This window comes from Pan troglodytes, chromosome 1, assembly GCF_028858775.2.
Source record: "Pan troglodytes isolate AG18354 chromosome 1, NHGRI_mPanTro3-v2.0_pri, whole genome shotgun sequence".
Lineage (NCBI taxonomy): Eukaryota > Metazoa > Chordata > Mammalia > Primates > Hominidae > Pan > Pan troglodytes.
Window position 1 is genome coordinate 225,658,355 of NC_072398.2, and position 22,392 is coordinate 225,680,746.

The 22,392-nt window shown below is 53.7% G+C and overlaps 1 protein-coding gene across 3 annotated transcripts in view; it reads left to right on the plus strand.

Annotated features, from left to right (window-relative positions):
* Positions 1-22,392, plus strand: part of ACOT7 (acyl-CoA thioesterase 7) — a 134,259-nt gene that overhangs the window by 51,610 nt on the left and 60,257 nt on the right. For all 3 annotated transcript variants that reach the window (XM_016953100.3, XM_001156114.4, XM_001156070.8), the window contains exons 3-5: positions 3,369-3,525; positions 9,384-9,475; positions 15,546-15,660. In XM_016953100.3, the coding sequence (XP_016808589.1) occupies positions 3,369-3,525; positions 9,384-9,475; positions 15,546-15,660 (364 nt within the window). The remainder of the gene's footprint in view (positions 1-3,368; positions 3,526-9,383; positions 9,476-15,545; positions 15,661-22,392) is intronic.

A 22,392-nucleotide genomic window follows, 5' to 3' on the forward strand; every position in this document is an offset into this window, starting at 1 on the left:
CAGTAGAAAGTCATGGCAGTCCTCTGGGAAATGGAGACTCACATTCCCCATGGCTCAAACACAAGGTCATATTTGGGTCATTTATTCAGCAAAGATGAGAAATAAGTTAATTCTGAGTGTTGGCCAGGATGCCGTGAGGTGGCAAAGGCCAGGCCAGTCACTGCTGTCCCGAGAAACACTTAGGACCATATATAAAAGTATTTGTCCTTGGGCCCAGAAAATAATCCCAAATGCAGAAAACGGTTTAAGTGAAAGGGTGCCCATCACAGCATTGTTTATAATGAGAATCAATTGGGGGTGCCCCACATCTCTAACAGAAGAAGAATGTTCAATTCCACCTGGTTAGCAATTGAAAGTAATTTTCTAAAAAAAAGTTAGGTGTGGTTGCATGTGCCTGTAGTCGCAGCTACTCAGGAGGCTGAGGCTGGAGGATCGCTTGAGCCCGGGAGGAGTTTGAGGCTGCAGTGAGCATGATTGTGCCTGTGAATAGCCATTGCATTCCTGCCTGGGCAACACAGCAAGGTCCTGTCTCTATAAATGATAATAATTTTACATTGGAGTGCTATGAAAAGGAAGTCACTGGAAAGGATAAGGAAGTCTTTCAGACACAGCCACCGTCTGAGTGTTCGTGTCTCTCATGTGTTGAAATTCTCACCCCCAGGGTGATGGTATTAGGGGGTGGGGCCTTTGGGAGGTGACGAGGGCATGGGGGTGGAGCTTCATGAATGGGATCAATGTCTTCATGAAAGGGGCCCCAGGGAGCTCATTTGCCCCGGCCACCACGTGAGGACACACGAGAAGCACTGTCTGTGAACCAGGAAGCTGGCCCTTACCAGGCATGGAATCTGCCCGTCCCTGATCTTGGAATGACCCAAGTCCCTGGAGACTTCCCCACTCCAGGACTGTGAGAAATAAATTTCTGTTGTGTCTAAGCTGCCCAGGCTATGGCATTTTGTTCTGGCAGCCCAACGAACTAAGACCCAAAGCTACAGAGGATGATCCCCAGGGTAGATGAAGAGAGAAAAGCAGGGTGCAGCGCCACCTGTCCATGTCCACCATCTGGGAGCCCCACCATGTGGTTGTAGATGCGGAGTCCGATCTGACACATGGGACCCAGCTGCCAAGGGGTCCTGTGTGACAGGGAACGAGGTGGCCAGAGGTAGACCCAGCACCATAGGCTTTTTTGTTCCTTTTACATTTTGAATCATGAGAATGTCTCGCCTATTTGAAGGATAAATAACATTGAAAAAAAATTTTTTTTTGAGACGGAGTCTCGCTCTGTCGCCCAGGCTGGAGCGCAGTGGTGCGATCTTGGCTCACTGCAAGCTCCGCCTCCTGGGTTCGCGCCATTCTACTGCCTCAGCCTCCCGAGTAACTGGGACTATAGGCGCCCACCACCACACCCGGCTAATTTTTTGTATTTTTAGTAGAGACGGGGTTTCACCATGTTAGCCAGGATGGTCTCGATCTCCTGACCTTGTGATCCACCCGCCTTGGCCTCCCAAAGTGCTGGGATTACAGGCGTGAGCTACTGCGCCCGGCCACTTTTAAATTTTTAAAAAGAATAGTTGGGCCGGGCACGGTGGCTCACGCCTGTATTCCCAGCACTTTGGGAGGATGAGGCAGGCGGATCATCTGAAGTCAAGAGTTTGAGGCCAACATGGTAAAACCCCGTCTTTACTAAAAATACAGAAATTAGCCAGGCGTGGTGGTGCACATCTGTAATCCCAGCTACTCAGGAGGCTGAGGCAGGAGAATTGCCTGAATCCTGGAGGCGGAGGTTGCAGTGAACCGAGAGTGCACCACTGCATTCCAGTCTGGGCAACAGAGCGAGACTCCATCTCAAAAAAAAAAGAATAGTGATTGCAAAGAGCCATGTCACAACACGGGCAGATTATTTTTCCCATACTGAATGAAAAAGAATCAAGGTGAGAGTGTATTTAGTGTTTTGTTGTTGTTGTTGTTTTTGAGATGGAGTCTTGCTCTGTCACCCAGGCTGGAGTGCAGTGGCGCAATCTCAGCTCACTGCAACCTCCCCATCCCGAGTTCAACCGATTCTCATTCCTCAGCCTCCTGAGTAGCTGGGATTACAGATGTGCACCACCACGCCCGGGTAACTTTTGTATTTTTAGTAGAGATGGAGTTTCACCATGTTGGCCAGGCTGGTCTCAAACTCCTGGCCTCATGTGATCCGCCCACCTCGGCCTCCCAAAGTTCTGAAATTATAGTCATGAGCCACCGCGCCCGGCCTAAAGAAGAATAGTGATTGCAAAGAATGTGTCACAACACAGGCAGATTATTTTTCCTACGTTGAATGAAAAAGAATCAGAAGGTGAGGGTGTATATTTAGTTTTTGCACAGCTATATTAGACTAAAACTGTGAAACGAGCCAGGCAGACGAACAAGTGAGACAACAAAACCCACCCCGATTCTTGGGAAAAAAGCCTGGAAAGACAGATCCCAAAATAGTAACCATGGTTATCTTTGAATGGGAGGAGTGACGTTCCCCTTCTTTCTACTTTTCTATATTTCCCAAATTTTCCATAATGAGTATGTATGCATTTGTTCACTTTATATTATGCAAATAATGCATGCCTGTTGTGAGAAAATCAGAAGAAAGGAAGAAGCAGCTGGTGATCCCATCACCTGGGGAATCGCCTGCAGCAGTTGCTTTGGGCTGGACTCTGCAGGGCTCCTCTACATCCCTGTGCTTTTGTGTTTAGGAATGCACGGTGCTAGGCCGGGCGCGGTGGCTCACGCCTGTAATCCCAGCACTTTGGGAGGCCGAGGCTGGCGGATCACGAGGTCAGGAAATTGAGACCATTCTGGCTAACATGGAGAAACCCTGTCTCTACTAAAAATACAAAAAAATTAGCCGGGCATGGTGGCGGGCGCCTGTAGTCCCAGCTACTCGGGAGGCTGAGGCAGGAGAATGGCGTGAATCTGGGAGGCGGCGCTTGCAGTGAGGGGAGATCGCACCACTGCACTCCAGCCTGGGCGACAGAGCGAGACTCCATCTCAAAAACAAAAAACAAAACAAAACAAAAAAAACAAAAAATTAGCTGGGCGTGGTGGCTGTAGTCCCAGCTACTTGGGAGGCTGAGGCAGGAGAATGGCATGAACCCGGGAGGCAGAGCTTGCAGTGAGCCGAGATCTTGCCACTGCACTCCAGCCTGGGTGACAGAGTGAGACTCCATCTCAAAAAAAAAAAAAAAAAACCACGGTGCCAATAAATGGCGATACATTGGTTGCTTTCACAGTGGGGAATGAAAGCAAAGGCAAAGACAGTTTCCAGGGGGCATGTCCCGGGTGGGGCTCTCGGGGCTGGGCTGGCTGACCTGGGCTGACCACTGCCTCTGTCTCCACAGGAGCGCTGTGTGGCCGCCCTGGCTCGTGTCGAGCGCACCGACTTCCTGTCTCCCATGTGCATCGGTGAGGTGGCGCATGTCAGCGCGGAGATCACCTACACCTCCAAGCACTCTGTGGAGGTGCAGGTCAACGTGATGTCCGAAAACATCCTCACAGGTACTTCTGGGAGCGACAGTGTTGACTGGAGCAGTAAGGGCCGTGGCTACACAGCTGCTTCCCTCCTGAAGGCAGAGGACGCTCCAGGGCCTGGCCCCTTTTCCACCAATGAGACCTCTCTCACCTCCCACCATGGCCCTGGGAGCAGCTATGTCCATTGCCCTGATTTTGCAGACAGGAAAGGGGCACAGAGGGGTTAAGAAACGAGTTCAGTTACCCAGAGCAGGACTCAACCCTGCTGTCTGGGTCTGGCCTGAGCACATCACCGCTGCCTGTCCTGCTGCCCATGGCCAGATCATCCATGGCAGGGGCTGGGCGCGGGCTGTGAGGCCGGTACGCACCATCCACCCCTCTGCAGGTCTCCCTGCCCTGCTTGCCCTCCTCAAGCATAGGGAGGTGTTGGCTCCGGGGACACTGCCCGCTCCTGGGAGCCCCAGAAACCAGGCTCAGATGGAAGCTCACTGGGTGAACCTTTGCCTCTGCTTTCATCTGAATATTCTCCTCCTTGGCCATGGTAACCATGGAAACCCCCTTCCCCTTCCCACTGGGCGCTGCAGGAGGGGGCGGCTCCAGTGTTCACCAGCTCACGCTTCTTTTTATACCCAGGCTGGGGACGGGAGGTGAGGGGGAAGGTGGGCCTCTTCCCCTGCCCCTGGTCCTCTCCCTGCCACCTCCCAGGTCACCAGTCCTCCCATGCAGAGAGGCTGGGCCGGTTTCCTCCTCTTCCCCATGCCTGTTCCTCAGCAGTGGCTGCCCCGTGGAGTGCCAGCTCACAGCCATTTAAGGGGCTTGAGTCCTCTTCCTCATGACGGGCCGGTAGCAAGCACAATTATGCATCTAGAACATTCTGAGGACCTCAGCAGGGTTGATTAGAATGGCTGTGTCAGCCCAGCTCCGGCAGGTGGGCAGATGGAGCTGAGCAAGGGCCTGGGGTGGAAGGTGGTCTGCGTTCCCATTGCCTGCTGCTCCCTCAGCAGGCACCTTTGACATCAGAGGGACCCTGGATGCTGGTCTCAGGATGTGGCCCAGGAAGGGGTGTATGGGCACCTCCCACAACAGGAGCAGCGCCCACGACTCGGGAGAGGCTCAGGGCTGGGTGGGTTCCCCACTTTAGGGGCCTTGGGGGTTCCCTGCCATCTCCTGTGAGGTCGCAGTTCTCCGACTGTGCTGGGGGTGGAGCCTTGGCCCCTTCCTGGAGAGGAGGGGTGGCCTGCCGCGCTCTCCTGCTTCCTAGGACCTTCCTGCTTGTGAGGGCCCAGTCAGCAGTGCCCTTTGTCATTGCAGGAGTTGGTGGCTTCAAAAATGCCAGGAAGGGATCTGCTTTGCAGATTTTCTGCCATGAAAGCCCCCTTTGTGGTCCATCAGAGGCCACAGCCTCAGAGGAAGCCCTGAAGAGCAGGTTTCTTTTTTTTTTTTTTTTTTTGAGATGGTGTCTCACTCTGTTGCCCAGTCTGGAGTGCAGTGGTGTGATCTTGGCTCACCGCAACCTCTGCCTCCCAGGTTCGAGCTATTCTCCTGCCTCCCAGGTTCAAGCTATTCTCCTGCTTCAGCCTCCTGAGTAGCTGGGATTACAGGCATGAGCCACCATACCTGGCTAATTTTTGTATTTTTAGTAGAGACAGGGTTTCACCATGATGGCCAGGGTGGTCTGAAACTCCTGACCTCAGGTGATCCAGCTGCCTCGGCCTCCCAAAGTGCTGGGATTACAGGCATGAGCCATCGAGCCCAGCCGAGCAGTTTGGGATGATGGGGAGAGAGGCAGGGAGACAGAAAGGCGTTCTCAGGCTTTCAGCATGGCTGGGACCCGCTGTCCTCACAGCAGAGAGTGATGCAGGCCAAAGGTCAGGTGTACTGAGCTTGAGGAACTCCCTAGATCATGAACTTCCCTTTCCTGGCCGCTTCTGCTGGCCCATAATAGATATGGAAGCGATAGTGGATGAGCAGATGAATGAATGAATAAGTGAATGAGCAGAGGCGACCAGGAAGAACTGGGCATCAGTGCTGAGACATGCTGGCTGATGGGGTTTTGATGAGGACGACACGATCTGACATATTCGTGAGGATCCCTTGCTCTTTAGGGGCTGAGAGGGGGAGAGGCTCCTGTGCAGAGCCAAGGCAGGCGCGAGCATGAGAGAGCAGCCCCCACCAGCTCACCCAGGTGCTGGGAGCTTCTCAGCCTCCCAGCTGTGTCCTGGCCACCACAGCCCTCGGCCTTCTCCTCCTCCTCCGAAGGATGGGCTCAGAGAGGGACAGAGATGCCCACCCCTCCTCCCTGGGGACATCAGGGCTGGCATTGCCCTGTCGTGCGTGTGAGGCTTGGAGAAGGCAGGATACGCTTGCCAGCACATGAAGGCTTTTCCCAGTGGGGCTGGGCGGTGCCCCAGGTTCTTCCTCCCAGCTTCAGCCTTTTCCCTGTAGCAGGGGCTGGGCAGGGAGGCCTCGGAGCCCCAAGGCTGTGGCTTTTCTCCATATCTTGGTCAGGCCCCAGAGCCCGCTGTTGTCTCACTCTGTGACTGCGAGTCTCATCTCCCCCTCTGTCTCGCTCATCTCGTCTGTGCTTCTGCTTCTCTGCCATCTCTCTCTGCAGTCTCTATTGTTCTCTTGAGGCCCTTCTCTGTCTCTGCCCATGTGTCCCCTGGAAATTGAACTCATGAAGGCCCCAACACCAAGAACAGCGCCTGGCACACTGTGGGCACACGGGGAGCACTGGCTGAATGGGTGACCTCTGAAAGATAGGGGTATTGCAGGTGGGGGCAGAGGATGCACGCGGGGACCCTGGCCCGGAGCAGGCTGAGTCATAAGCTGTGTGCGTGACATCTGTGTGCTGTCTCCACCCCAGGAGACAGGGGTCCCCTGTTCTGTGTGTCCCCTTTACCTGGGCTGTGCTGCCTGTCACAAGGCCGCTGAGCGAGCACAGGCCCAGGCAGACGACCCGCAAACCTTGCCTTTGAGGCAGCTCATTTATCTCCAGCAACTGTCAAAATATTAAGCTAACTGGGATGTGATTGCTGTGAATTGCTCCAGAAAAATAGCTGGGAGCTCTTAAGATTTTAAGAGATTTTTTTTTTTTTTTTTTTTTTTTTTTTTTTTTGAGACCGAGTCTTGCTCTGTCGTGCAGGCTAGAGTGCAGTGGCGCGATCTCGGCTCACTACAACCTCCGCCTCTCAGGTTCAAGTGATTCTCCTGCCTCAGCCTCCCGAGTAGCTGGGATTACAGGCACGTGTCACCATGACTGGCTAATTTTTTTCTATTTTTAGTAGAGACCTGTTAGCCAGGATGGTCTCGATTCTGAACTCGTGATCCGCCTGCCTCGGCCTGCCAAAGTGCTGGGATTACAGGCGTAAGCCACCGCAGCTGGCCGAGAGATAATTTTCTAATACTGCCGTTGTCTTTTGATGGTTTCATTAAATGATGGAGAAAATACAATTAGCATGTTTGCCTCATTTGCTCCATGGTGTTCATTTAGGTCCAGAGGGCCACTCGAGTTGTCATGGAAACCGGCTTGTCAGGCTGGCTCTAGCTGAATCCAACAGGAAATCTTTATTCCCAAAAGCAGGTTGTCAGATTCACTCTCAGTCAAAGTGCGGTGGAAATATTTTCCCATATTATTTGCCTGTGGTTCCCAAGCACTGGGAGCCCCACGTTCTCAAGGTGTGTTCGGTACGGGGAGGAGGGGCAGGCACAGGCCTTTTCTTAATGGGCCCCCTGGGGCTTGATTTGGAGCCTGGGGCTGTGTTTATTGAGGAGGAAAAGCGCTTTGCCTTGGGAAGGCAGGTTCAGGTAACTGGTGGGAAGTGAGCTCCTCTGGGGGTTTTGGGCAGGGCCCTGGGGCTGCTCCTGTCTCCCTTTCCTCCGTTACTTCCTGCAGTTTGCTCTTCTGCTTTATAGTGAGGATCTTCCACATTGAAGAAGCCACTTTTATTTATTTTTTTAAGACAGGGCCTTGCTCTGTCGCCCAGGCTGGAGTGCAGTGGTGCAATCTAGGCTCACTGTAATCTCTGCCTTCCGGGCTCAAGCGATCCTCCTATCTCAGCCTTTGGGACCACAGGTGTGCACTGCCATGCCCAGCTAATTTTTTTTTTTTTTTTTTTTTTTTGAGACAGAGTTTTGCTCTTGTTGCCCAGCCTAGAGTGCAATGGCGCCATCTCGGCTCACCGCAACCTCTGCCTCCTGGGTTCAAGCTATTCTCCTCCCTCAGCCTCCCGAGTAGCTGGGATTACAGGCACCACCACACCCAGCTAATTTTTGTATTTTTAGTAGAGACAGGGTTTCTCCATGTTGGTCAGGCTGGTCTCAAACTCCCAACCTCAGGTGATCCACCTGCCTCGGCCTCCCAAAGTGCTGGGATTACAGGCGTGAGCCACCGTGCCCAGCCAACCCAGCTAATTTTTTGTATTTTTGGTAGAGACGGGGTTTCGCCATGTTGCCCAGGCTGGTCTGGAACTCCTGAGCTCAAGTGATCCACCCACCTCAGCCTCCCAGAGTGCTGGGATTACAGGTGTGAGCCGCCGTGCCTGACAAAGCCACTTTTTAAAGGCATCCTTGCAGATACTTCTCTGAAATGACTGGGACATGGGAGTATGGCACCAAGTTGCTGTGTGACCCTGGGTAAACCCCTAGACGTCTCTGGGCCTCAGTCTCCTTCTGTACAAGTGAGGGGTGTACACCAGGGATCTCTAGGCTCCTTTAGCCCCAGCAGGCCACGAGCCTCTGTTTCTCAGCACGGACAGCCCTCCCTGTCCTGCAGCCCCACTTGGCTCTGTGGGTGGGCTCAGTGCCCCAAGGAGTCAGCAGCCTATAGCCCGTCTCTTGGCACCTGGAAGCTTCTGGTGGAGCTTTGGATGGGCTGGCAGCACACCCGAGTGTCTGGTGTGAAGGAAAGGAAGTTCCTGGGGTGGCAAAAATGGAGCTTGATGAGCTGGCTCCGCTGCTCTGTGCTTTGGGCTGTGGGTGCCCTGGCCGTCCCCCCTGCCCCTCCCCTGGGCTGCTCTGCCTGGGCACAGCCTCCACATCCTCCTGAGCCTCTGCAGCCTGCACGTCTGTATGGGCCAAGTGTCTTTCTGGGCTTCCCCGTTTGGTGGGAGTTCTTGGCAGTGCTTAGACAGGTGGATGGGATCTGCAGAAGACGTTGCTTGTCTGAGCATCAGGACGTCAAGTTCCCCCGCAAGGCACTTTTGATTTTGACGTTCGATGTCAGCAGCGATCAGTTGGTGGAGACTTGAGCCAGCAGGTGAAGCGGGCTCAGCCTCGTGTCCCCGGGCAGAACGAAGGGCGTCTGCCTGCCGCCAATCAGTCCTTCCCCTCTGTCTGGGAGGCTCGTTGGGAGCCTCTGATGTGTTTTCATAATCAAGCTCCCTTTCTGTCAAAACACCAGGAAGAGGAGGTTGCCTGCAGTCGGTGCCCTCCAGGGTGATCCCTGTTGGGTGTTGTGGCTGACCAGCTCCGGACCATCCAGGCTTAAACCACGTGGTCTGAAGTCTTTTCAGCAGCCCCTGGAAAGGGAGAGCTGCCCCAGAGTGGGTGCGTTGGGAGGGGCTGGGGTCCTGAGCTCAAGCCAGTTTTGGGGGGGCATGCCTTGTGATGGGGGTGGGCCCCACGCAGCCTCTCTCCATGATGGGCTCTGGGGTCTCTTGTTCTGTTTGTCCACACTCACATGATGGCAGCACTCCCCGGCCAGGATGCTGAAAAGGCCTTGGGGGCTTGGGGGCTTGGGGGTTGGGGGCCAGAGAGGTGGTGCACAGTGTGGTGTGTTTCAGGTACTGGGACCAGGCGCTGGAGCAGCACCTGCCACGTGCCTGGCCGCTCACATTCCCACCCCGTCTCCCGGGCGTCACTTAATGTGATTTTCTTCTCTTAAGGTGCCAAAAAGCTGACCAATAAGGCCACCCTGTGGTATGTGCCCCTGTCACTGAAGAACGTGGACAAGGTCCTCGAGGTGCCTCCTGTTGTGGTAAGGTGCCCTTTCTACTTCTCTCTTGGGGGCAGATGGCAGAGATCAGGTCACCTCACCTGATGTTGGGAGGCTCGTTCAGCTAAGGGTCCCAAGGGAGCAACAGGCCAGAGCTAGGGCACAGGGGGCCAGGTCCGCCAGCAGGCAGTGTCCCCTCTGGGCTGGGCAGGGCATCCCTGGCTCCACAGGAGTTTCTGTCCTGCCTCCGAGGAAACACGGGTGGGGAGGAGACATGTCTGTGTGGGATCTTCTAATGTATGTTTAATTCATGCTGGGAATGTGAGCGCAAGCTGGCCCAGATCCCGTGGATATAAACATCCCTCCAACCTAGGGACCTTTTTGTCACACTCCCTAACCAGAGAAAAGACGGTGACAGGATCGTGATAGTGACATGTCCTTTCGGGAGCCAGGACCACCAGGCTGCCCGGGCTGGGCCGGCTGCTCCCCCGTGGCCCCTGCAAGCTGGTTCTGATCTCTGCTTCTGACGCAGTGGCTGTGGAGACAGCTGTCATATGAGCTTTTGTCTTTCTCCCTTCTTGTCCCCTGCTGGGGTCTGTCTCCTTCTCTGTATTTCTCTCATTTCTGGCTTCGCTGTGGTTGGAAGCATCTTTCTTTCTTTCTTTCTTTCTTTTTGTTTTTTTTGTTTTTTTGTTTTTTTGAGACGGAATCTTGCTCTGTCGCCCAGGCTGGAGTGCAGTGGCGCGATCTCGGCTCACTGCAAGCTCCGCCTCCCACGTTCACGCCATTCTCCTGCCTCAGCCTCCTGAGTAGCTGGGACTACAGGCGCCCGCCACCACGCCCAGCTAATTATTTTATATATATTTCTTAGTAGAGACGGGATTTCTCCATGTTAGCCAGGATGGTCTTGATCTCCTGACCTCATGATCCACCCACCTCGGCCTCCCAAAGTGCTGGGATTACAGGTGTGAACCACTGCGCCCGGCGGAAGCACCTTTCATAATACCAGTTCATTATGTTGTCAGAGGGGTCCTGCCATGGGCGGGCCTGTGGGCGAAGCCTGTGGAAGCCACACATACAGACTCCTGGAGGGGAGACGTTGGGAATAAAGAAATTTAATTCGTTCCCTAAAAGTACTCCCTCGCCTCCTTCTCCTGTGCCCCAAGTTCATTGGCAAGTCCAAGGACAGATGTACCAGCTCCTCCCGCAGCCTGACCCTGCGGTCCACAGGCCTCAGCCCCCAGGAAGAGCTCTTCTTAGAGGAAAGGAACCAGGATTCTGAGTCTCTGCAGTGTGGGCCCCGGCAGGGAGCTTTTCCTCCGGCTGAGATATATATATAGAATACATTTTTAGAAATAATAAAACTGAGAACCAGATTGTCTGGAATTGGTGCCTGCTCTTTTTGCTTCCAGACCCAATAGAGATGCTGGGTGCTCTTGCCGCTGCCGGAAGCCCTGGTTCCCTCCCCAGCGTTTGCCGGGCGCAGGCCACTTCCCGCCTGTAGGAGGCCTGGCTCTCCGTCTTCCCGTGGCCCCCCTGTCACCAGGGCTGACGGGGCCTCGGTCCCTGCTGCCACTGCCCATGTGAGACTGGGGAGGTGCTCCTTGAGACCTGCTTCCTGCCGTCTCTTCTGTCCCCAGCTCCGTGTCTGACCAGGCACCCTGCCAGGGTCTCCTCAGAGGGCAGTGAAGGTCTGGGTGGGGTGTCTCCCCAGGTGGGTGTGGCTGGCTGCCGGGTCCAGCTGCTGTTCGGCCTAGGTTTTGTTTTTTTTTAATCTTGGTGACAGGGGAGCCCTGTCCATATTTAATGGGAAGGGCAGGCTGGTAGCTGCAGCTTTGGTTTTATGAGAGCAGGATGGCAGCATGCCAGAATCTGGCCAGTGGGCGGGGGCTCAGGGTCGGGGTGTGGAGTCCGAGGTCTCACATTCCCACCTGACAGTGTCCCGGGGCTGCTGTGACAAAGTGCCACTGACTGGGTAGCTCTCAAACAATAGAAGTTGATTCTGTCACAGTTCTGGAGGCCAGAAGTGCAAAGGTATGGGCAAGGCCCCGCGCCCTCCACTGGCCCCAGGCGAGGATCCCTCCTGGCGTCTCCAGTGCCAGGTGGCTCCAGGCGTCCCTTGGCTGAGGCTGCGTCACTGAAGCTTCTGCCTCCATCTTCGCACGGCCTGCTTACAGGAGCACGGGTCACTGGGCTCAGGGCCCGTCCCATTCCGCTGTGACCTCATTCTAACTATTTACAACTACAAAGACCCGGTTTTTGGAAGCGTTTGCATTTTGAGGTTTCAGGTGGATATACATTTTGAGGGATGCTGTTCAACCCACTGCACCAGCCCTCGGTTCAACACCCTCTCCCGTCTCTTGTTCTTTGTGGGGCTGTTCTCTCCCTGCTTCTTGGCTGAGATGGAAGTTGCGGTCATTTTCAGCAGTGCTAACTTGGGGGTGATTGAAGACCTAAGGAGCAGGGGTCAGGTGGGGGCTCCTGGCTGTTCTCCGCAGAATTGCAAGCGCACCCACCCCACGTTCATTCTTTTCTCTAAGCCCTTGGCGTTCAGTGAGCCACATCACATGTAAATATTGAGACATAGCATTTAACGGATTTAATTTTCAGATGCTACCCAGTTCTGAAATCTCTCCCAGGCCCCATGCCTGGCTTCAGCGTCTGATGGTGCATCTCAGGCGGGTGATACCGAGGGGCGGGTCTGGACCTGAACACAGTCACTTTTGCTGCCTTGTCGCTTAGGATCGATGCGCCAAGAGCTGTTGGGTTTTTGGCCAGTGGAGGGGACGGGTAGCTTCTGACTCCCCTGGCTCCCATCCCCTCGCTGCAGGGACAGGGTGCTTTCAGCGTGGCCCCTCTTAGCCTCGCCTCTCCTTGCCCAGTAATTAGCTCCCTCCCTCCCACATCCTGGAGGAGCTCCTAGTTGCTTTTTCATTTCCTTTGTAGAGTGGGTTTGATGAGACATAAATACCAACTTGGCCTTGTCGAGGAGTTGTTGAAACCATTCCATGGCGCCGAGGCAGCCGGAGCCGCAGATGGGAGAGGCTGCACGGTTCTCAGCTGCAGCTGTTGTTCAGAGCTCTTTGCACCATCTCCCCCCCCAACACACGCTAGGCCCACGTAGTATAAACCTCCCGCTGATTTGGAATCTAGGTCTCCTGTTTTTCACTGGTGGGCCCGGCCAGAGGCCTGCTTAGGAATCCCAGAAAGTACAGCTTCCTTCCCTGGCTCCGGTGGGCATTTATGCCCATCTGCTGGTGGCCTGGCCACAGGGCTGTCTTATATTCCATGAGCATGCTCCCGCTGACCTTTCTACAGACAGCCATCCCCGATTTAGGAAAATGTATATCCCTGTATGTATAGATATACAGATATATATTATATATACACATACAAATAGAGATGTCACATACGTATGCATGTAGATATCTTGAACACGCACACACACGCACACACCACACACACACACTGGTTTCCTGGATGTGTGCATCTCCCTGGAGGAACCCAGCTGCCGGCCATGTGCACAGTCGTCTAGCGCAGAACGTCTTTTCTTTGCTCCACCTTCCTCCCCAGCCTGCCTGCAGCTTTCCCAGTGAGCAGGGAACCTCGGTGGGCCTGTGACGGGCCCGAGGGGCCCCAGGATGACCGGAGGGGCAGCCGCAGCCCTGGACAGGCTGAGTGGCCGTCGGGGGTGGATGCTTTGGTTTTTTTCAAATGTCTGAATATGTGCTCAAGCGAAGAGGTTCACAGCCTGTCTCTCAGATATTTGGGCCACGCTGTCTGCTGCTTCAGATCAGTTGGGTTTGATGAGCTCTCGGGGGTGAGAGTTAGGTGCCAGCCATCATTAAAATGTTCCAGCGGTTTTGTTCCCAGATGGAAAGGCAGCATCGGGGAGGAGGCTGGGCTTCTCCTCATGGCTTGTGTCCCGGACCGGGCCCCATCATTTCCCTGTGCGCCCGCCAAGCCCAGACAAATGTACTGGATACCACGAGGATTTATTAGACCGGGGGCTGGCTCCTTTAAAAAAAAAAAAAAGTCCCTTTAAAAGGCATCTCTTGAGGATGCTGAAGTTCACCCACCAATGTTCCTAGGTAGATACACAGCACAGACTCTCTTCTCACAGTCGTTACTTGGCCGGTGGAACATTAGGACGTGGTTTATTTATGGAGGAAAAGGTTGAATTATCCACTGCAACTTAAAACACTCCCCACAGTTTGCTTCTTTTGAACAAACGCTTCAGCTCCCTTCTCAGCCTCTTTTGAAGATGGGTTCTCAACTGAAGATGATGGGTAGTTACGCCGAGGAACGGTGAATGGTGCTGAGACCCTGCACAATTTTGGAGCTGAGCCATGAGCAGGAATTATCGAGATGTTTAAAACTGGCTTTTGAAAGAAGGCCTAACACAGCCGTCTGAAGTGAACTTGCTTAGGTCAGAGGGGCTTCAACAGGCGGCCGAGGGGCCCAGAGGGGCCCTGAGTTCCGTGGCTTCCCCAGAAGCTCAGCTGGAATGGTTGGTTGAGTGAATGTGAGAGCAGAAGTGGAGGCTAATCAGAACAGCCAGGTGGTAGTCGGCCCCTGGCCAGGCCAAGGGGGAGGGAGAAGGTCGTGGGGGATGGAGCAGGCAGAGGGTCTGGAACCAGCCTGCGGCCAGCACACAGGCCCCGAGGGCCCCTCCGAGGGTCCCATCCGAGTGTGGTGCATCCCCTCCAGTGTGCACAGCAGGGCAGTGAGTGAACCATCTGTTACGTCCAAGAAATGCAGTATCCCCCTGCTGTGTCCCGGGACTCAGGAGCTTTGGCTTTTGTGCTGAGTTGTTGGTGTTTTTTATTTATTTATTTATTTTTTTAGACGGAGTCTCGCTCTGTCGCCCAGGCTGGAGTGCAGTGGCGCAATCTCGGCTCACTGCAACCTCCATCTCCCGGATTCAAGCGATTCCCTTGCCTCAGCCTCCCGAGTGGCTAAGACTACAGGTGCCCACCACCACCCCTGGCTAATTTTGGTATTTTTAGTAGAGGCGGGGTTTCACCATGTTGGCCAGGGGTTTCACCATGTTGGCCAGGCTAGTCTCGAACTCCTGACCTCAAGTGATCCACCCGCCTCAGCCTCCCAAATTGCTGGGATTACAGGCACGAGCCACCATGCCCGGCCTGTGCTGAGTCTTATAGTCACATTTATTTTTAACTTCTGGAGTCAAAACCCCTGTGATTCATTCGGAGAGCCGGGGGAGGACGGTTCCATCTTTGACTGCCCATTCTCTACCAATATATAACCTGTTTGATTGGCCAAGGGTCAGCAGGGACACACAGGGTTCCTGCTCTGTCATGGACTTGGGAGAGTGGGTGGGGCCTTTTTGAGGATCCCTTTATTCTGTAATGAATCCTAGGAAGGAATGGGACAGTGCAAAATGATTTTAAGTAACCTAGGATCAGTATGGTTTTAATAGTGAAAAAGCGGGGGCCGGGCACGGTGGCTCACGCCTGTAATCCCAGCACTTTGGGAGCCTGAGGCGGGCAGATCGCAAGGTCAAGAGATCAAGATGAGCCTGGCCAACATCGTGAAACCCCATCTCTACTAAAAATACAAAAATTAGCCGGGCATGGTGGTGGGCACCTGTCATCCCAGCTACCGGGGAGGCTGAGGCAGGAGAATCACTTGAACCCGGGAGGCAGAGGTTGCAGTGAGCCGAGATCACGCCACTGCACTTCAGCCTGGGACAGAGCGAGACTCCATCTCAAAAAAAAAGAAAAGAAAAGTAAATAAAAATTGGGAACAAGCTAAGTGCCCACATAGTTACAAAAATTACGTTAAATAGATACACGGTTGCTTTTAAGCTCCACATACAGCACCATAGAGCTTTTTATATATTTGTAGGCATTAAAGCAATTCCAGGAAGGATCTAAACCAAACACGTGACCCAGGTTGTCTCTCTGGGGAGTGGAGCCACATGGGATTTCACTGTTTCTGTATTCTTATTACTTATATTAAACACACATGAACAGAAGAAAAAATAGTCCCAGTTACACAAGGCTATAAGGGCCTGGGGTCATGGCCGCCTGGCGAGGGGAGGAGGCCGTGTCCTGCCTGGGCCTGACCTGTCTTTGGTTTCTCACAGTATTCCCGGCAGGAGCAGGAGGAGGAGGGCCGGAAGCGGTATGAAGCCCAGAAGCTGGAGCGCATGGAGACCAAGTGGAGGAACGGGGACATCGTCCAGCCAGTCCTCAACCCAGGTAAGAGCCACGGACACCAGCAGCAGGTGCCGCTCCTCACCGGGGACGCATAGGAGGCAGGAGCAGGCCGGGCCTACGTGAGCCTCATGCTTGAGGTTCCCCAGGTGCTGAGCATGCTCTCCGGGAGCCAGTTTCTCTGGGGTCCCCAGGGAGGGCTGTCCCCCAGCCCCGCCCTGAGCCGTATAGACCCCTCCAGTCACACACCTGGAAGGCGACCTGCGTGACTCAGGGAGTCCCAGGAGGGCACTGTGCGTGGGGCCTCCATTGCCAGGCAGGTGGTGTGCACTTGTTCACAAGGAATTTGTTTTTGTTGTATCTTTTCCTTGTGTTCGCTCAGTGGCTTGTTCTTTTCTTTTCTTTTCTTTTTTTTTTGAGTTGGAGTCTTGCTATGTCACACAAGCTGGAGTGCACTGGCACAATCTTGGCTCACTGCAGCCTCTGCCTCCTGGGTTCAAGTGATTCTCCTGCCTCAGCCTCCCGAGTAGCTGGTATTACAATTACAGGCATGTGCCACCATGCCCGGCTAATTTTTGTATTTTTAGTAGAGATGGGGTTTCACCATATTGGCCAGGCTGGTCTCTAACTCCTGACCTCAAGTGATGAGCCTGCCTTGGCCTCCCAAAGTGCTGAGATTACAGGTGTGAACCACCACACCTGGCCAAGTGGCTTGTTCTTGATGGGATTTCCAACTCATCCAAAAAAGAAAAAAACGGCAGCAGCTGTTCAAGCGCCACTTCTTCCTGGCCCCACTGTTCAGACATTGATTGGAGGAGGGGCTCTGCCAGCAGGCACTGGGCTCTGTGGCATGCCCAGTTTCCCTGTGGTGTTGGTCCCTTCTGCCGTCCATCCTCTTGCTCTCATGTCAGGGTGCTCTGGCTTTCACAAAATGTTCACTCAAACTCTAAACGAAGGCACGATGAGATGCTGGGGAGCATCTGTCCCCCTAGGAAAAGGGTGAGCCCTCGGGGGCAGGCAACGAGCATTACCCCTCTCCCTACTGCACACATGGTGGTCATGTTGTCGTAGTGGCAGGAGAACTCCCTCCAGGACGCACTGTGTGCTTCTCTGCCTCCCTGCGATGGCCTGGGCTCGTGGCACATTCGTGCTCTGTGCTGGGTTCCACAGGGTACCTCATGCGGGACGGCAGCCTGAGGAGGGTTTGCTGCCCCCACCGTGCCTTGGGAGACCCTGGCCATGGTAGGTGTTTGAGTTTCTTACTCAGCTTTCTCTGTTTTGCCTCCACCCTCAGCAGTGGTGGAGGACCTGCCTCAAGTAATCCCTTCCCCCTTAAATGTGCCTGTGATGTGGGCTCCACTCTGGGGTCCACCTGCTCCTAGCCCTGCTGAGAGGCGCCCTGGCCCCTGCTAACCTGGACTCGGGTCATTGTTATGGCCACTCACCTCCCTTGCTTAGTCCACATAAGCACCAAAGGGGACTGGTGAAAACCCAGTGGGCGCACAGATGAGAGCATGGCTTTCTGGGCTTGGCTGCTGGCGTGCAGCAGGAGTGTGCTTGTTTTCTGGGCGGGTCAACTTGAGGCTTGAACAGGAGTTTGTGTGTATTTGGTCTCACATGTGTGTCTCTGACTCGGTCTGTGCTCCAGCCTCAACTTGCCAAAAGCGGACTGGTTGTCACCTTAGGCCAGTGGGACTGGGTAGGTCGGTTTCTTTACTGTTGGGGAAACCACTGTAGGTTTCCTCTCTTTTCATGTCTGCTTTTTAACAAACACCAAAAAAAGAAAGAAAGAAAATTAATGTGTCAGTATTAATAGAAAGAATGGTGCTGCTTTGATGAAACCCCAGTAAAGAGATATCTTTTTTTTTTTTTTTAATTTGAGGCAGAGTCTCGCTGTATCCTCCTGGCTGGAGTGCAGTGGCGCGATCTCGGCTCACTGCAAGCTCTGCCTCCCGGGTTCACGCCATTCTCCTGCCTCAGCCTCCCCAGTAGCTGGGACTACAGGCGCCCGCCACCATGCCCCACTTATTTTTTGTATTTTTAGTAGAGATGGGGTTTCACCGTATTAGCCAGGATGGTCTCGATCTCCTGACCTCGTGATCCGCCCACCTCGGCCTCCCAAAGAGCTGGGATTACAGACGTGAGCCACCGCGCCCGGCTGAGATATCTTTTAAAAATAAAATTTAAACAGCCAGTTTATCAACACAGCAATACACCAGACAGGCCTGGAGGCACGTGCTGGGGCAGGCAGTGCCCAGGCTGTGCTTTTGGGAGGGCAGCCCAGCAGTCAGGTCAGACACAGGCCCTAAGGAATGGGATGGGATGGGAGCAAGGGGAGGCGTCTTAGGAAAGGCACCAACACAGCGCTCAGGGCCAGACAATATGTCCACATTCAAATCCCTAGAGCCTGTGAATGGGACCTTATATGGAAAATGGGTCTTTGCAGATGTGGTTAAATTAAGGATCTTGAGATCATCTGGGTTATGCAGGTGGGCCCCAAATCCAGCGATCAGTGCCCTTGCAAGAGACTAGAAGAGGCTATGTCTAGCCTAACACAAAGGGGTCCTGGAGGAGAGGGTTGGATGGAACATGGGGGCTGCCTGGACCTACCTTTTCATGAGCGGTTTCTGGAGAGAGCTTGGGGTAGGTGCCAGACCCCGGGGGGAGTGGGCAGCAGTGCTGGGCTGACTCTGGCTTTGAGAAGCATGGATTAGATCCTAGCTTCTGCCTTTAACTGATCCTCAGGGACACTAAAATTACTCAAGGTTTTCAATCAGTTTAAATTCCTTTACTCGTGGGATTCTCTTCTGTTTGCCAGCCTCCGATTGACTGTAAATCTACACGCGATATTTTTCAGAATGTGTTATTCACTGTCAGTCAGAGTTGGCCTCCTAAATCTCGATTTCCTGATTGTATGTGCTTTCATTTTTACTTTTTTGTTTTATAAAAATGTATCTTCCTCAGATGATTGGATTAGAGACTCGGCTTTTAAATATTTCTTAGGAAGTCCCGTGTCCATTCTTTCTTGAGCATTTCTGAACATCTGCATCTTTGACTCCAGTTTCCTGGTAGAGCCGGTATCTCAGTGGCAGGGCTTCCCGGTACCCTCGGGAGCCCAGGGGTGGGCTCATCTGAGACCAGCCTTGTCTCCTGTATGGTGGCTTAGCCTAAGTTGGGTTTGGCAGGGGCGTCCGGGTCAATGGGGAACAGCAGCTCTGGGAGAAGAGTGTGCGTATGTGCTTGGCACTGGGGTCTTTCTAACAGGTGTGACACGTGCTATCCCATCCCGTGGGAGGACCCTCCGTCTCTGCCCTGGAGAGGCCATCTTGGCCTTTGACTTGCCTGCTCCCAGCCCCTGTCCATCCCACATCCCAGACCTCATCCTAGAGCAAGAGTTCAGACTGTTGCCTAGCAACCTCCACAGGGGTGGCCTTGTCTTTCAGGTACCTCAGAGTCTGAGAGTTCCTTAAAAGTCCTTTGTCCAATATATACAGCTATAATTTGTCTATATATATATATATATATATACTTTTTTTTTTTTTTTTTTTTGAGACAAGTCTCACTCTGTTGACCAGGCTGGAGTGCAATGGTGCGATCTCGGCTCACTGCAACCTCCACCTCCTGGGTTCAAGCGATTCTGGTGCCTCAACCTCCTGAGTAGCTGGGATTACAGGCATGTGCCACCACACCCAGCTAATTTTTGTATTTTTTGTAGAGACAGGGTTTCGCCATGTTGGCCAAGCTGGTCTCGAACTCCTGACCTCAGGCGATCCGCCCGCCTCAGCCTCCCAAAGTGTTGGGATTACAGGCGTGAGCCACCATACCTGGCCAGAAGGCAGACCTGGTCAGGGACTAGACCTCATCTGTTCCCTGCCCAGGACAGCTGGCACTCAGAAAGGGTAGCTCATTCCTAACTGACAAGCCCCAAGCTGTTGAACACGCCAGCCCACTGGGCCACGAAATGACTGGGACTCATTTCAGGTGAAGACAGGTCCTTTCTAGGTCTGGCCTTAGGCAAGTAATGTTTCTCAGTAGCCGAAAAAGCTGGTGGGATGAAGGGTGGTCCTGACCCAGAAGTTGATACCTGGGGCCTCCTAAGTGTCCGATTTCATTGCTTTGTTTTTCTTTTTTTTTGAGATGGCGTTTTGCTCTTGTTGCCCAGGTTGGAGTGCAACAGCACGATCTCAGCTCACTGCAAACTTCGCCTCCCTGATTCAAGTGATTCTCCTGCCTTAGCCTCCCAAGTAGCTGAGATTACAGGCACCTGCCACCATGCCTGGCTAATTTTTGTATTTTTAGTAGAGAGGGGTTTCACCATGTTGGCCAGGTTGGTCTCGAACTCCTGACCTCAGGTGATCCACCTGCCTCAGCCTCCCAAAGTGCTAGGATTACAGGCATGAGCCACTGCGCCCGGCCCCAGTGTCATTTCCGAGGCTTTGATGTGCCTCTGGGTCATGGTTGCTAAATTGTGTCACCATAAATCATATGTTGAGGTCCTGACCCTGAGTCCCTCAGAATGTCACTGAATGTAAAGAAAGAGTCTTTAAAGAGGTAATTAAGTTAAAATGAGGTCATTAGGGTGGGCTGGTGTCTTTACAAGAAGAGGAGGTTAGGACAGACACACACAGAGGAACAACCCTGTGAGGACACGGGGGAAGGCGGCATCTACAAGCCCAGCAGAGAGGCCTCAGGAAGAGCCAGCTGCTGATACCTTGACCTGGGACTTCCAGCCTCCAGGGCTGTGAGACGAATTTCTGCCGCTTAAGGCGCCAGCCTTTGGTGGGCACTCTTGTTACAGCGGCCCCAGCACACGGGTACACTCCACACACAGAATTTCAAACCGCCTCCCCTCCCTTCTCTCCTGGTCACTGTTAGCTGCCATGTGAGTTTCCTCATTCCTGCCCCGGGCTTGCCCTCATGCCAGGGTGTGTGGGAGAAGTAGCATGTCATGGAGTCAGAAGCAGACCCCACCCAGCCCACCCTCCTGATTATGCGTCAAGAGGTCCTTGCATCTGGGCCCCTCTGGGAGCTGGCGTGCAGGGTCGCGATCTCAAAGCCAACCAACAGACCCCTCCAAGCGCCAAGGCTTTTGGGAAGGAGCCCCTGGGGGCCCCGACATCCTGCATCGCAGCCAGTTCGCACAACCTGTGGCTTGGCCCAAGGGAGGGGATGCCTGCTCTCCCACCTGCTGCTTCAGCGTGGGCCTGCCAGGGTCTAGGGGTGTCCAGAATCAGCCTGCAATTGCCGAGGGCACCTTGGGCCTCAGGGGAATTTAGGACACCCTGAAACCCACAATACCACGAGGAGTGGGGCTCTGAGAGGCGGCCAGAAATTGGCGGCATGAAAAGATTGGAAAAGCCTATTGTTTATTGACCTGGGAACGGAAGGAGACTGAAATCAAAAGCCCATTAAGACTCAGCCTTGGCTGGGCCCGGTGGCTTACGCCTGTCATCCCAGCACTTTGGGAGGCTGAGGTGGGTGGATCACGAGGTCAGGAGATTCAGACCACGGTGAAACCCCGTCTCTACTAAAAATACAAAAAATTAGCCGGGCGCAGTGGCGGGCGCCTGTAGTCGCAGCTACTCAGGAGGCTGAGGCAGGAGAATGGCGTGAACCCGGGACGCAGAGCTTGCAGTGAGCCGAGATCACATCACTGCACTCCATCCTGGGTGACAGAGCGAGACTCCGTCTCAAAAAAGAAAAAGACTCAGCCTTGTGTCAAAAATCAGATTAAAGTGTGGTTTACGCACCCACATGTGTCTTGAGAGAGTGAGAAAGGGAGTGGAGTGGGATGGAAAAGTAAAAAAAATACACCAGGCTTGAGCGTGACACTTGGAAAGAACGTTGGGTGTGGTTCCTGTCACATGGAACTGACTGGAGGCAGACAGATCAGATGCCTACTAAGTTTACGAGGAAACTGAATTTGCCTGGACTGAAAAAAAGCTTTTGACTGTTCAAACTTTAAAGTAACCTCCCCAAACCTAGACAAGCAGGAGGTGGGCCGTGGGCCCCTATTTCCCAGTGCCCGCTTGGATGAGGCCATGGTGGATAACCAACAGGGAAGAACCTTCCAGGAGGCTGAGCCAAGGACCATGTAGTTCCTCCCCAAGAGTGGAATCAGAGTCTAACTAAAGACCCTTCCCCATGGCCATAGCTCAGACCCTGGCGGGAGTCATCTCTGCTTGGGCCAGGGGCTCCTGGGTGGCTCCTGTGTTCTTTCCTTTCCTGAATGAGTGTGCTCTTCTGTTCCCTCTTCCGCTGCTGTATAAAGGGTGCAAGTGTAGGTAACTCATCTTCTTAGTTCCTTGGCTGCAGGAACATGAAGAATTGCGTGTAAACACGATGGAGAAGACTGCATGCATGTGACCAGCTGCTGCGCTCTGAGGTCAGCGCAGAGGCCGGATAGGGTTTCAGGTGGTCGTCCTTGAGGGTGAGGTGCTCCACGTGTGCAAAGAATACAACAGGGATCTGGTGACTGGAGGGGTAGAACCAGACAGAGATGACCAAGCCTGTCTCCACACATAGCAGGGCCACGCTGCCCTGCCTCCCCTGCAGCGGATGTGAAAATACCATGTCTAGAGTGTGAGCAGAGTGAAATGCTGCTTCCAGGCCTGACCCATCAAAACCTCAGGTGTGTGAGCCTCCCCCCACTCTGTCCCTTTCCAAGGTAACCTTCAAAGCTACCCATTAAAAGTAATGGAGCTACGGGACCAAAGGGGCCTGAATCCCCACATCTCCACCATTTGGAGGAAATCTACCCCACTAGGAAAGCCTGAT